At 36.7% G+C, this 15,396-nt stretch overlaps 2 protein-coding genes across 2 annotated transcripts in view; one reads left to right on the top strand and one right to left on the bottom strand.

The window, feature by feature from the left end:
- Positions 1-15,396, bottom strand: part of LOC138029742 (fibroblast growth factor receptor 2-like) — a 466,762-nt gene that overhangs the window by 197,501 nt on the left and 253,865 nt on the right. The window lies entirely within an intron of this gene.
- LOC138029723 (fibroblast growth factor receptor 4-like) overlaps positions 1-15,396 on the top strand; it is an 80,091-nt gene that overhangs the window by 26,212 nt on the left and 38,483 nt on the right. Inside the window, exons 3-9 of the mRNA XM_068877481.1 lie at positions 1,875-2,120; positions 3,895-4,158; positions 5,923-6,168; positions 7,955-8,218; positions 10,018-10,263; positions 10,796-11,062; positions 13,566-13,811. Of these exons, the coding sequence (XP_068733582.1) occupies positions 1,875-2,120; positions 3,895-4,158; positions 5,923-6,168; positions 7,955-8,218; positions 10,018-10,263; positions 10,796-11,062; positions 13,566-13,811 (1,779 nt within the window). The remainder of the gene's footprint in view (positions 1-1,874; positions 2,121-3,894; positions 4,159-5,922; positions 6,169-7,954; positions 8,219-10,017; positions 10,264-10,795; positions 11,063-13,565; positions 13,812-15,396) is intronic.

Genomic DNA, 15,396 nt, shown 5'->3' with positions numbered 1-15,396 from the left:
CTGTTACCTGTCTTTCACGTCTTTATTTCCTTCGCTTTTCCCGCATTATAAGAAATGCGTATAACATAAAGCAGTTGGATCATAATAAATAACTTATTAGACAGTAGACGTTATAGTGTGTAGTATTGCTGTAAGTACATGTAAATGTTTGTACCAAGTAAAACTGTGAAAAAACTTAATATGTTTCTTTGTTTAAGCAGAAAAATTCTAGGTGTCCACTTTTTCACAAAAAAACAAACCTGATTATCTCTGGAGAATGCATGGTTGTACACCCTATTTTCATTTCACGTTCCAATAACCCAAACTAAGATATACTTTCCTGCGGGATAGTCATACTCTGGGGAAAAAAATTCTTCTTATTTGGTGGCACCGTCTTTAAAGAAAATCAAATTTAAGGGATTGCCCGCACCTAGTACCACTGTAGGTAAAGGTCTAAGTTGGAAAGTTAACTTCCTTGTACATTGGTAGTAATTTGGAATGTCACATGTACAGTGTACAGTTTTAAGTTATATTGTAATTCCCAGTACTTGCATTATCAATTGTTTCTTGGGGTGAGGTTACTTGCCTTTGAAGGCTTTTTTTTGTGTGTTTCTTCATGGATTTTTTGTTTACAATTCACTACATTCCCATTTCCATAATGCGGTACGTTTTGAGGTTCTTTACATAAAAACAATACAAGTTAACCCATTGACTCCTGGGGTTTCCCCATTGACAATTAAAATTGTCTGGCGTTAGACAGAGTAAAATTCTAAGTCTGGTCAGCTTAGGAGTCAAAAGGATAATAAATTACTCTTGGGACAGAACTGTATCATGTTTCACTGAACTGGATATCCATTGTTATAATGTAAAGAACCCCACACAGTTTTTCAAATGTTTTAAATTTATGTTCATGAAATTCTAAAAGTCAGAGCAAATAACTTGACCATTTGAATTGCTCGCCATAGGCCGTTTCTGTTACCTTCTCTTCAGCAAAGATGAGGGACTGAATCTCCCAGGAGCTCTCTCTTGGGACTGCTCAACAACAAGGTCACGTGATTGCAACTGCTCATTTGGTAGATTCCTGATGGAGTTTGAGCGATTCAGACAAAATTTTTGAATGTTTAAACCTTCCACTCCAGACCTGTAAGTGACAATTGTTATGTGATTGCAACTGCCCATTAGGTAGATTTGTGATGGAGTTTGAGCGATTCAGACAAAATTTTTGAATGTTTAAACCTTTTACTCCCATAAGTGACACTGACACTTACAGATTTTACTCTGTCTAACGCTAGATGATTTTACTTGTCAATTATCAGGAATACCTCGGGAGTTAAACGGTTAACAAGAGCTATGTCCCAATTAACCCTTTCCTTCCTGTGACACTGACACTTATACAAGTAACACGTAGACTGATTTTACTCTGTCTAACGCCAGACAATTATTTTACTCACCAGTGGGGAACCTCTTGGAGGTTAAAGGGTTAAGTTATTTGCTCAAAATTCCAGAATTGTTTTTTTATGCAATCTCAGGCTAAAACATGAGCAGTCTCTGCAATCTTCTCAGACTTCGTTCCTGTACATGATCACATAGTCTGACATGCTGTGAAGACATCAGTTTTAGTTTCTAAATTTAATAAGCTCTTGGTTTGACATTTTTGTCAAAAGCCCCTTGGCTCATAATACAATGTATGTACTATGTTTGCATTTCTATTGCACACTCTTGTCTCAGTACTGAGAAGTACTAAGTTTACAGTAAATTAACATAATGATAATGGTAATGCACATGTATACAAGATGACTCTCCCGCTTCTACCTGAATTACTGTGACATTAAAACAACCATCTAATGTTAAATTAGAGGACATTGAAAATGAATGATTTTTGGCTGTTCTTTCAGTGGCTTCATTCATTGAACCAATTTCCAATGAGGTAATGACCGAAGGAGGAAATTTGAATTTGTCATGTCAAGCATTTGGTATTCCCCCACCAACTGTGTTTTGGATCAAGATTAGTAATGGACAGCCTACAAATGAAACTGAGTTAGTTTTCAGAAATATTAGAAGGGGTGAAGCTGGAGAATACAGATGTGAAGCAATGAATCCATGTGGAAATGCTTTGGAGTCTGCAACAGTTGACGTACAGTGTAAGTCATCTGCGTCTATAAAAGAAGTTATTGTAGCAAACATAATAAGTCCGTTGTACGGTAGGAAAGTACGTAGTTGGCAATAGACATCAAAAGCCACAAGTCTAACTCTGATAAAAATTTTGCCTGTGGGAGTCATTTTACTTTATTTATTTTTGTTTGATTTCTTTATTTGTAACTTCTTGTACTGCAATAATCCCATGTGAACATTCATTAGGTAAGCTGATACATGTACTGTAAGTAACTACAAGGATAGCACTGACCAAAATATTATGACCAAAAAAAAAAACAATTACAAATTACAAGAGGGAAGAAATTTATATTGGACAAAAAAGAAACAAACTTTGGCTATTATTTTACACTTTAAGTTATTTCACTCAGGTTATAGAAACGTCAGTCAAATGTCGTCCTAAAGAGTGTTCAACACTAACGCTTGCCTGAATTTGCCGGGGGCACGTGAAATATATCCGTGGGCAGGGAAAACAACTGTAAGACTTGCCTGCGCCGATCGGGCAATCAGGATTTTTGTTAGACTGATATTTTGCAGAATGATTTGATTTGCAACGAAGAAAGTGACTAGTAATATGACGTAGTCACCACAAACACAATAAAAAAATAAAATGGTAAATTATAAACATTGTTAATCTCTTTGCTGCCATTAATGTTATTTTTCTGTTAAAAGTGGAATGGTAGAAACCTCAAAACAGATTGGAAGGAGGAACACATTCACAGCCATTATCAGTTGTCCGCAGGAAAAGAACGTGTGTTACACTCTTGCAATTGAACCCAGTTTTCGCACAGCCAAATACACTCCTATTATCAAACATTAGCGCACAAGAAAATTCTACCTTTTGTCTCGCAATTTCAACTAGCTTTGAAAGGCTTAAAGAACATACTATTCGGTACAAATGGCATTTAAATCAAAACCAGCCTAATCTCGGAGAGATATTTAAAGGGGCTATGTCACGCAAAATGATGTAATTTCGTGACACCCAAAATGCCAGAAAAATGGAACAAAACATTGCAATAAGAACTTAAAACTGTGTAACAACATAAAAGAAATACAGCAAAAGGAAAGAGACTCATGGATGAACACAAATGGACAAGATTGAAATGGATTCTATTTGCCTTGGGTAACGAATCTTGAAAAAAAGTCAGCCCGTCATTGTTCAAGTTCAAATCGCCTTTGTTTTCCCTCACAATCATCTTGTTTGTGATGTAATGATAATTTTATCTGTAAAGGAATTCCACAATTACCATTTCGTAGTTTTAAACTCATGATTAACTAAAGAGTTTCCCTAAACACCCTAAAACAATGTGACATGGCCCCTTAAAGGAATATTAGGAATCTCCCTTGATCTCAAATAGAAAAGGAAAATCGCTTAAAGGTATGCTTGTCAAAGCAAAACTGTGAAGGCTACAAGAACATCATGGACACACAGAAGGAGTCGCATTGGTCTGTCAAACCCATTTTACACATATTGTACACAAAATTGACATTTTTACAAGCCTCCTTTGAGTTCTAAAGGGCAACAGGTCTTTGGAAGGTGGGCAACCGAAAAACAGCCATGGGCAACCAAAAAAACACAACTGGTTGGCCGAAGGGCAAATTGGTAAAAATGTAAGTGTTGAACACTGCTAAACAGTCTCTCGCAGGACTATACTTACCCAGACTACTGTACTTCACCTAATTATGATATCGTTACACGTCAGGTAAGTTGTGTACATGTAGTCAGAGAACTGTACTAACATTTTTGGTCTTCATTGTAAATAGACCCACCAGAGGGAATCCAGTTTCATGTTAGTGAAGAAGAAGTGTGTAATGGAACAACCATCTTTTTCAATTGCTCAGCTGAAACTGCAAACCCCATGGAACTAAATTATCAGCTTTATGAGAATAACATGATGATAGGTGTCATTAGCAGTACTGGAGTTTGGAACAAAACAATGACAGTTGGAGGAGTATTTGTCTATAAGTGTGTGGTGGACAACTCTGTTGGGACAGCTATGAGTTCAACTGTGTCTGTTAATGTGAATGGTGAGCAAAGATCTTTTGGAATTAGTGAAAAGATGATGAAATACCTGAAAACTGATCAATAAATTATGCATTATTATCCAGCTGCACTAAGTAGTGTTTAAATCATGCTCAAATGTAGTACAAATATCCTGTGATATTGGGTTATACCCCCTATGTTTAGTTCACATTCCAATCACCCAAACTAAGTTTAACTTTCCTGCGTCATAGTCATGCCCTTTGGAAAAGTTTCTTTTTATTTGGTGGCACCGTCTTTAAGGTAGATTAAATTTGAAGGGATTGCCTGCACCTACCACTGTAGGTAGAGGTCTAACTTGGAAATTTACTTCCGTGTACATTGGTGGTAACTTGGAACGTTGCGTGTACAGTGTAACTTACCTTGTAATTCCCTGTACTTGCATTGTCAATGGATTGTTGCAGTGAGCTTACTTGACTTTGAAGGTCTTTTGAAGCCTATTAAGATTTTGTTCTCTAATTTTTGTTCAGTACTGACTTCCATTATTGGACATACCTTGATATTTTTGTCTATTTTTGTCTGTTTTGGTGGCAGTGGATTGTACAGAACAAAAACAATAAATGCTTGCCTGGTTCTTCCTGGCAATTTTTTGAACAATTGATTAAACATTTTGCCATTTCCATAATGCAATATGTTTTGTTTTTTTTTTTTTTTAACATAAAAACAATACAAGTTGACCCATTGACTCCTGGGGTTTTCCCATTGACAAGTAAAATCGTGTGATGTTAGACAGAGTAAAATGTCAAGTCTGGATGGTTTAGGCCGGTTTAGGCGTCAAAGTGTCAATTACTCTTGGGACAGTACTGTATCATGATTCAGTGAACTGCATATCCATTTATCGTTTGGATGCAAAGAACCCCGCACAGTTTTTCGAATGCTTCAAATTTTTGTCCCTGAAATTCTACCGTAGAACTCGCAGCAAATAACTTAACCGTTTGATTTTCTTGCCATAGGCCCTTTCTGTTACCTTCCCTTCAGTAAGGTGAGGGATCGGACCTCCCAGGAGTTCTCTGTTGGGACTGGCCAGCAACAAGGTCAAGTGATTGCAAGTGCTTATTTGGTAGATTCATAAAGGAGTGTAAGAGATTAAAACAAAATTTTTGAATGTTTTAAGGCCTTTCGACTCCTGTAAGTTACACTGGCACTAACAGATTTTAATTTACTCTGTCTGAAGCCAGATGATTTTATTCGTCAATTAGGAACACCTCGGGAGTGAAAGGGTTATCAACAGCTTTGTCACTTACTCCTGTAAGTGACACTGCCACCTATAGATTTTACTCTGTCTAACGCCAGATGCTTTTACTCGTCAATGGGGAACCCCTCGGGACTGAAAGGTTTGAGTTATTAGCTCAAAATTTCAGAATTGATTTTTATTCAATCTCAGACTAAAACATGAGCAGTCTCTGCATTCTGCTCAGACTTCCTTCCTGTACATGTACACATAGTCTGACATGCTGTGAAGACATCAGTTTTAGTTTCTAAATTTAATAAGCTCTTGGTTTGACATTTTTGTCAAAAGCCCCTTGGCTCATAATACAATGGACGTACTATGTTTGCCAGTCTAATGCATACTCTTGTCTCATTACTGAGAAGTACTTAAGTTTACAGTAAATTAACCTGATGATAATGGTGATGCACATGTATACAAGATGACTCTTCCACTTCTATCTGAATTACTGTGATATTGAAACAGTCACCTAATGTCAAGTTAGAGGACATTGAAAATGGATGATTTTTGGCTGTTCTTTCAGTGTCTTCATCCATTATGCCAATTTCCAATGAGGTGATCACCGAAGGAGGAAATTTGAATTTGTCATGTCAAGCATTTGGTATCCCCTCACCAACTGTGTTTTGGATCAAGATTAGTAATGGAGAGCGCACAAATGGAACTGAGTTAGTTATAAGAAATATTAGCAGGAATGAAGCTGGAGAATACAGATGTGAAGCAACAAATCCATGTGGAAATGCCTCGGAGTCTGCAACAATTGACGTACAGTGTAAGTCATCTCTGTCTATAAAAAAAGTGATCATAGCAAACATAATAAGTACATTGTACAGTAGGAAAGTACTTATTTAGCAATGGACATGAAAAGCCACAAGTCTAACTCTGATAGAAATTTTACCTGTGGGACTCATTTTACTTAAAACTTTTTTGTTTGATATCTTTATTTTTAACTTCTTGTACTGCAATAATCCTGGGTGAACATTCAGTACAGGTGTAGGTATTAGCTGATACATTATTAAACTACAAGGATAGCACTGACCAAAATAGTATGACCAAAAACAACAAAAACCAAGACAAAATAAAAGAGGGAAAAAATATTGGACAAAAAAGTAACAAACTTTGGCTATTATTTTACACTAACAGTAATAATATTTCACTCAGGTTGTCGAAACGTCAGTCAAATGTTGTCCTAAACAGTGTTCAACACTAAGGCTTGCCTGAATTTGCCGGGGGCACGTGAAATATATCCGTGGGCAGGGAAAACAACTGTAAGACTTGCCTGCGCCGATCGGGCAATCAGAATTTTTGTTAGACTGATATTTTGCGGAATGATTTGATTTGCAACGAAGAAAGTGACTAGTAACATGACGTAGTCACCACAAACACAATAAAAAAATAAAATGGTAAATTATAAACATTGTTAATCTCTTTGCTGTCATTAATGTTATTTTTCTGTTAAAAGTGTAATGGTAGAAACCTCAAAACAGATTGGAAGGAGGAACACATTCACAGCCACCATCAGTTGTCCGCAGGAAAAGAACGTGTGTTACACTCTTGCAATTGAACCCAGTTTTCGCACAGCCAAATACACTCCTATTATCAAACATTAGCGCACAAGAAAATTCTACCTTTTGTCTCGCAATTTCAACTAGCTTTGAAAGGCTTAAAGAACATACTATTCGGTACAAATGGCATTTAAATCAAAACCAGCCTAATCTCGGAGAGATATTTAAAGGGGCTAATTTGTCATGCAAAATGATGTAATTTCATGACACGCAAAATGCCAGAAAAATGGAACAAAACATTGCAATAAGAACTTAAAACTGTGTAACAACATAAAAGAAATACAGCAAAAGGAAAGAGACTCATGGATGAACACAAATGGACAAGATTGAAACGGATTCTATTTGCCTTGGGTAACGAATCTTGAAAAAAAGTCAGCCCGTCATTGTTCAAGTTTATGGCAAATCGCCTTTGTTTTCCCTCACAATCATCTTGTTTGTGATGTAATGATAATTTTATCTGTAAAGGAATTCCACAATTACCATTTCTTAGTTTTAAACTCATGATTAACTAAAGAGTTTCCCTAAACACCCTAAAATAATGTGACATGGCCCCTTAAAGGAATATTAGGAATCTCCCTTGATCTCAAATAGAAAAGGAAAATCGCTTAAAGGTATGCTTGTCAAAGCAAAACTATGAAGGCTACTAGAACATCATGGACACACAGAAGGAGTCGCATTGGTCTGTCAAACCCATTTTACACATATTGTACACAAAATTGACATTTTTACAAGCCTCCTTCTAGTTCTAATGGGCAACAGGTCTTTGGAAGGTGGGCAGCCGAAAAACAGCCATGGGCAACCAAAAAAACACAACTGGTTGCCCAAAGGGCAAATTGGTAAAAATGTAAGTGTTGAACACTGCTAAACAGTCTCTCGCAGGATTATACTTACCCAAACGATTGTACTTCATCTAATTATGATGTTTTTTGCAGGTAAGTTGTGTACATGTAGTCAGAGAACTGTACTAACATTTTTGGTCTTCATTGTAAATAGACCCACCAGAGGGAATCCAGTTTCATGTTAGTGAAGAAGAAGTGTGTAATGGAACAACCATCTTTTTCAATTGCTCAGCCGAAACTGCAAACCCAACGATACTCGATTATCAGCTTTATGAGAATAACACTATGATAGGAGTCATTAGCAGTACTGGAGTTTGGAACAAAACAATGACAGTTGGAGGAGTATTTGTCTATAAGTGCATGGTGAACAACTCTGTTGGGACAGCTATGAGTTCAACTGTGTCTGTTAATGTCAATGGTAAGCAAAGATCCTTTGGAATTAGTGAAAAGGGGATGAATACATGAATAATATCATGATCAATAATATGCATTATTATCCAAGTGCAATAAGTAGTGTACAAATCATGCTCAAATGTAGTACAAATATCCTGTGATATTGGGTTATACCCCCTATGTTTAGTTCACATTCCAATCACCCAAACTAAGTTTAACTTTCCTGCGTCATAGTCATGCCCTTTGGAAAAGTTTCTTTTTATTCAGTGGCACCGCCCTTAAAGAAAATTAAATTAAATTTAAAGGATTTCCTGCACCTACCACTGTAGGTAGAGGACTAACTTGAAAAGTTAACTTCCTTGTACATTGGTAGTAACTTGGAAAGTTACTTGTACATTGTAACATACATTGTAATTCCCTGTACTTGCATTATCAATCGTTTCTTTCAATGAGCTTAGTTGCCTTTGAAGGCCTTTTGAAGCCCATTAAGATTTCGTTCACTAATTTTTGTTTAGTACTTACATCCGTTATTGGACGTCCCTGGACTTTTTTTTTCTATTTTTGTCTGTTTTGGTGGCAGTGGATTGTACAGAACAAAAACAATAAATGCTTGCCTCGTGGTTTATGGTAATTTTTTGAACAATTGACTATTTCTCCATTTCCATAATGCAATATGTTTTGTTTTGTTTTTTTTTTTAACATAAAAACAATACAAGTTGACCCATTGACTCCTGGGTTTCCCCATTGACAAGTAAAATCGTGTGATGTTAGACAGAGTAAAATATCAAGTCTGGATGGTTTAGGCCGGTTTAGGCGTCAAAGTGTCAATTACTCTTGGGACAGTACTGTATCATGATTCAGTGAACTGAATTTCCATAGATCGTTTGGATGCAAAGAACCCCGCACAGTTTTTCGAATGCTTCAAATTTTTGTCCATGAAATTCTACCGTAGAACTGGGAGCAAGTAACTTGACCTTTTGAATTGCTTGCCGTAGTCCGTTTCTGTTACCTTCCCTTCAGTAAGGTGAGGGATCCGACCTCCCAGGAGTTCTCTGTTGGGACTGGCCAGCAACAAGGTCAAGTGATTGAAAGTGGTTATTTGGTAGATTCATAAAGAAGTGTAAGAGATTAAAACAAAATTTTTGAGTGTTTAAACTTTTCACTCCTGTAAGTTACACTGACACTAATAGAGTTTACTCTGTCTAACGGCAGATGATTTTACTCGTCAATGGGGAACACCTCGTGAGTGAAAGGGTTATCAACAGCTTTGTCACTTACTCCTGTAAGTGACACTGACACTTACAGATTTTACTCTGTCTAATTACGCCAGACGATTTTACACATCAATGGGGAACCCCCTGGGACTGAAAGGGTTAAGTTATTTGCTCAAAATTTCAGAATTAGTTTTTATTCAATCTCAAGCTAAAACATGAGCAGTCTCTGCAGTCTGCTCAGACTTTGTTTCCTGTACTTGTACACATGGTCTGACATGCTGTGAAGACATCAGTTTTAATTTTTTATTTTAATAAGCTCTTGGTTTGACGCAAATTTTTTTGTCAAAAGCCCCTTGGCTCATAATACAATGTACATGTATGTACACTGTACTATGTTTGCATTTTTATTGCATACTCTTGTCTCGTTACTGAGAAGTACTTTAAAGTTTACAGTAAATTAAAATAATGGTCATGATGATAATGGTGATGCACATGTATACAAGATGACTCTTCCACTTAATTCTACCTGAATTACTGTGACATTGAAACAATCACCGAATGTCAAATTAGAGGACATTTTAAACTGGATAATTTTTGGCTGTTCTTTCAGTGTCTTCATTCATTACGCCAATTTCCACTGAGGTAATCACCGAAGGAGGAAATTTGAATTTGTCATGTCCAGCAACTGGTATCCCCCCTCCAACTGTGTTTTGGACCAAGACCAGTAATGGAGAGCGTACAAATGGAACTGAGTTAGTTATCAGAAATATTAGCAGGAATGAAGCTGGAGAATACAGATGTGAAGCAACAAATCCATGTGGAAATGCCTCGGAGTCTGCAACAATTGATGTACAGTGTAAGTCATCTGCGTCTATAAAAGAAGTTATTGTAGCAAACATAATAAGTCCGTTGTACGGTAGGAAAGTACTTAGTTAGCAATAGACATCAAAAGCCACAAGTCTAACTCTGATAGAAATTTTCCGTGTGGGATTCTTTAAACGTTTTTTGTTTGGTTTCTTTATTTTTAACTTCTTTTACTCGAATAATCCTGGGTGAACATTCAGTAGGTAAGCTGATAAGTAACTACAAGGATAGCACTGACCAAAATATTATGACCAAAGAAGAAAAACAAATACAGATTAAAAGATTATGGAACAAAAATTGGACAAAAGGTAACATTAACTTTGGCGGCTATTATTTTACACTTACAGTAATTTCACTCAGGTTGTTGAAACTTCAGTCAAATGTCGTCCTAAAAAGTCTTTTGCAGGACTATACACTTTAATACCCAGATGATTGTCCTTCACCTATAATTATGATATTTTTACAGGTAAGTTGTGTAGATGTAGTCAGAGAACTGTACCAACATTTTTTGGTCTTTGTCATAGACCCGCCAGACGGAATCCAATTGCACGTGGGTGAAGAAGAAGTCTGTAATGGAACAACTATCTCTTTCAATTGCTCAGCTGAAACTGCTAACCCCATGAAGCTAGATTATCAGCTTTATGAGAATAACACTATGATAGGTGTAAGCAGCAGTACTGGAGTTTGGAACAAACCAAGTTGGACAGTTGGAGGAGTATTTGTCTACAAGTGCATGGTTAACAACTCTGTTGGGACAGCTATGAGTTCAACTGTGTCTGTTAATGTCAATGGTGAGTAAAGATCGTTTGAAAGGGACGAAATAATGATAAAATACTGGAAAACTGATCTAAAGTTTGCATGTACATGTACAGTATTAGCAGCAATTTACTACATGTATAACTAAAAAGCACTTTTAGTTGTGCTACATAGTACATGTACTGTAGTTACCTGAGTTAGGTTTAGTCATTTTAGTAGGATTAACCCATTCATCCCTGTCAAATCATGCCGTACTCCATGGAGTACACTACAGAGTACCTAAAATGGAGTATCCCTGAAAATCATTTATTGGTGAAATTAAATTTCGACATGGTGAGGAATTTAGATGTACCTACTTAGCTTTATTTATTTCCAGCTTTCCATGCAACTCTCCGATTGTTACAGTTCGATGCAATTCACGAATTGGCCGCCATCTTCAATTTTATAACAAATAATAAGGTGTCTATTAAAAAGGGGCAATTTCTTAAATTGTCCAGCAATGTGCGAGGATCACTTCTCACTCAAGTATTTATTCTTTTGCCAAAGCAAAGATCGTAGATACAGGTGTATCAAGCTTTTACCAAAACCAGTGGGCAGAATAACCATTACATCTTTGCAACTCCTTCACAGCAGTCTCCTACTCTTTCTTGGGCGAAGTTTCCCATTCTTTTTGAGGTAGTGCACTGCACTACACACTATGTCAACAGGATGTAATCTTGAGTGTAAGTATAGACCGGTAGCACGTGCCTGAATCACAAGATAAACACAGGTCTGTTGAAAGCATTCAACAAATGAGCCCGAAAATCTGGAAGAATTTGTGATCGATGCTAATGAATGATAAAGCAGCTTCTATTTCCAAAATGATGTAATTACCTGGTGATAAATGACATTGTCTAGAAGAGTGAATTTTTGACTTTGCAGAAACAATGGTTAACCTCGAGAGTTACACGATTGTGATCTTTTTGTTGCATTCGCACATTTGTTGTCGAACTTTATAACACTTGAAAGAAAAAAAGCAAAGTAAAAAAAAAAAACAAACAAACAAACACCCAGTGTCTTTCCGTCATTAATTTTTGTCACAGATGTGTCCTTTCAAAGTTTCTTTGGCGAGTTGTTAGTTAAACACAAGGTAACTAGATCATACGTGGCTGCTGAAATCGAATGTCACTTTTGATTTAAGTTGTGATTTACTTGTGCAGCCAAAGGTACAATAGAAAATTTGAACGTAGCAAAAATCTCCCAAAATGTGTTTGCTGATGGCAGCTTTGCAACTTTTTATAATTATTTGTGGCACAAAAGTTATCTTGTTTTCATGTGCAGTCGCAAATTGTGTTGCTGATGGCATTCTTTTCATTCTCAATTCACACTTCCTAAAAACTGTGTATCGATATTCATTTACTTTTGCATAAAGCAGGATTAACTCTGTACGTTGCTTAGTTCGCATTTTTGAGCGTTAAAATAAATTTTCGGTCCTATGTTTGACAGCAAGTCGTATATTTTGAGGTCTCCCATCCAGATACTACGCTGTACAAGGATTAACTTCAGTGAACTTTGTCAGACGCTCAGAGCACACCCTTAAACTTGCTGTGAAAAAGAAGGTGAAGGGAACTTGGAAATGATCAACACGTCAGCTGCAAACCCAATGTTTCTGGATTCCCTTTGATTTTCTTTCTTTCGGGTTCGTATTTTACTAGCAACCAAATGTCTTCTCAGGGGGCTATTTACCTATTAGAGAGCTACCTTCAGTAAAGATGAGGGACCGGACCTCCCAGGAGCAATCTCTTTGGACTGGCCAACAACAAGGTCACGTGATTGCCACTTCTCATTTGGTAGATTCCTGATGGGGTTTTGAGCGACTAAAACAAAATTTGTGAATGTTTAAACCTTCCACTCCTGTAAGTGACACTGGCACTAATAGATTTTACTCTGTCTAACGCCAGATGATTTATTTTACTCGTCAATGAGGAACACCTCAGGATTGAAAGGGTTAACAACAGCTATGTCCCCATTCAACTGTTCCACTCCTGTAAGTGACACTGACACCAGACGATTTTGCTCTGTCTAACGCCAGACAATTTTATTCGTCAATGGGGAACCCCTCGGGATTGAAAAGGTTTAACTTATTGAAGTAATTTGCTCAAAATTCCAGAATTGTTTTTTTATTCAATCTCAGGCTAAAACAAGAGCAGTCTCTGCGATCTGCTCAGACTTCGTTCCTGTACATGTTCACATAGTCTGATATGCTGTGAAGACATCAGTTTTAGTTTCTAAATTTAATAAGCTCTAAGGTTTGACATTTTTGTCACAAGCCCTTTGGTTTTTTTTGTGTAGTATGTTTGCAAGTGTAATGCATACTCTTGTCTCATTACTGAGAAGTACTAAGTTTACAGTAAATTAACAAGTCGTGATGATAATGGTAATGCACATGTATACAAGATGACTCTTCCACTTCTACCTGAATTACTGTGACATTGAAACAATCATGTAATGTTAAATTAGAGGACATTGAAAATTAATGATTTTTGGCTGTTCTTTCAGTGCCTTCATTCATTACGCCAATTTCCAATGAGGTAATCACCGAAGGAGGAAATTTGAATTTGTCATGTCCAGCAACTGGTATCCCCCCACCAACTGTGTTTTGGGTCAAGACTAGTAATGGAGAGCGCACAAATGGAACTGAGTTAGTTATCAGAAATATTAATAGGAGTGAAGCTGGAGAATACAGATGTGAAGCAATGAATCCATGTGGAAATGTTTCGGAGTCTGCAACAATTGACGTACAGTGTAAGTCATCTTCGTCTATTGAAAAAAGTGATCGTACTGTAGCAAACATAATAAGTACATTGTACAGTAGGAAAGTACTTAGTTAGCAAAATACATCAAAAGCCACAAGTCTAACTCTGATCATCCTTGAAGACCCAGGGACAGTCTAGACGTGACGTGAATGGCGTTAAGTTTTCAAGTAAGGCAAATAGAGCCCCTGGGAACGTACCTTTAACGGACGAGTTCCAGAGCGAATTAAATTCTAATTTTCTGCCAAGCAGATTGCAACTTGTTTTTTTGCACGGCAAATCATCTTGACACATTTATCCTAAATGCACAAATATAATTATGTGTATTGGTTCGCTTTTAAATAAATTTTTGCAGTGATGAGCCTACAAGACATTTTTGCAGTGATGAGCCTTCAAGAAATAAAACATGTATGTATGTACACAGAGAAGGAATAATTATACATGGAAAGAACGCTAAAAGGCAGTGTGCACACATGAACATTGTATATGTGTTTCAAAACTGAAATAAATTTATTTTCAATACTATCAAACAAGACAGATGGCTCGAGCTAAGCTTTTGTGTATCACCATTTTTTAAAATAATAGATAGGGCTAAAAACATCACAAAAATCATACAAAATGTAACGACATTATTGTCACGCAAATCCAACAATAACCTTTGATGCAAATCATAGGATTAGTTGCGAGCTCTAATGGTGACCCTCTCGTTGGTAATAGTAATTATAATTATTCAACAGTACTAAACAGTTTAATCACAACCACCATAACTTATCACAACAGCAAACTACATCTGCAACTCGGAGGAACAGTTTTAAGAAAAATGAAAGGGAGATAAAAGCATTCAATTCCATAAGAAACTTAGCGCCATATATCCTACTTTACCATTTTTGCAGCAAAATGTTAAAGGGAACCTCCACTTCAACAAAACATTAACTTTAAATGATAAGAAATAACCTTAACAGTCAAATCAGTCAATTTTTTTTTTTCAAAGAAAGCATTTGTATCTGAAATAAGTAAGTTTTAGAGTCGCCTTTTTTGTTTTCAAATTTCACGAGCGCCGCCACCTTGAATAATTGTGACGTGTTACAGTTACTCTATTGTTATTAGATAAAAGCTCTTTGTGTCAGAACAATAAGGCAATCGTCACACGTCACAGTTATTCAAGATGGTGGCGCACACGAAATTTGAAACTGAAAAAAACTGATTTTAAAATTCAGTTCTCCTGATATAAACATCTTTTTTTAAACCAATTTCGAACAAATTTGTTTGGAAACATTATTTCCTTCGGTTTAAACTTATTCTGAGGTAAGAGTGGAGGTTTCGTGTAATACACTTGCCAATAAACACTTAAGGATGTTCGCGCCCATTGCTACTGCGCATCCTTTCAGCGCACGCAAATTCACATGCACATCATGCATTAAGGGCGCGCGCTAAATACTGAAATGAACAATGATAGGGCAGATAGCCATTGCTATAGGTTTGCTTGGATTTAGCGATCTTGGATGTTCGATGACCCTACTTTTCTTTTCAGAAACAGATTTTATTTACAAGTATCTCCGCATTGTCCAAAAATGATC

The sequence above is a fragment of the Montipora capricornis genome, chromosome 13, assembly GCF_036669925.1.
Source record: "Montipora capricornis isolate CH-2021 chromosome 13, ASM3666992v2, whole genome shotgun sequence".
NCBI lineage: Eukaryota > Metazoa > Cnidaria > Anthozoa > Scleractinia > Acroporidae > Montipora > Montipora capricornis.
The sequence above is the reverse complement of the archived record's forward strand: the minus strand, read 5'-3'. Positions and strand labels throughout refer to the sequence as shown.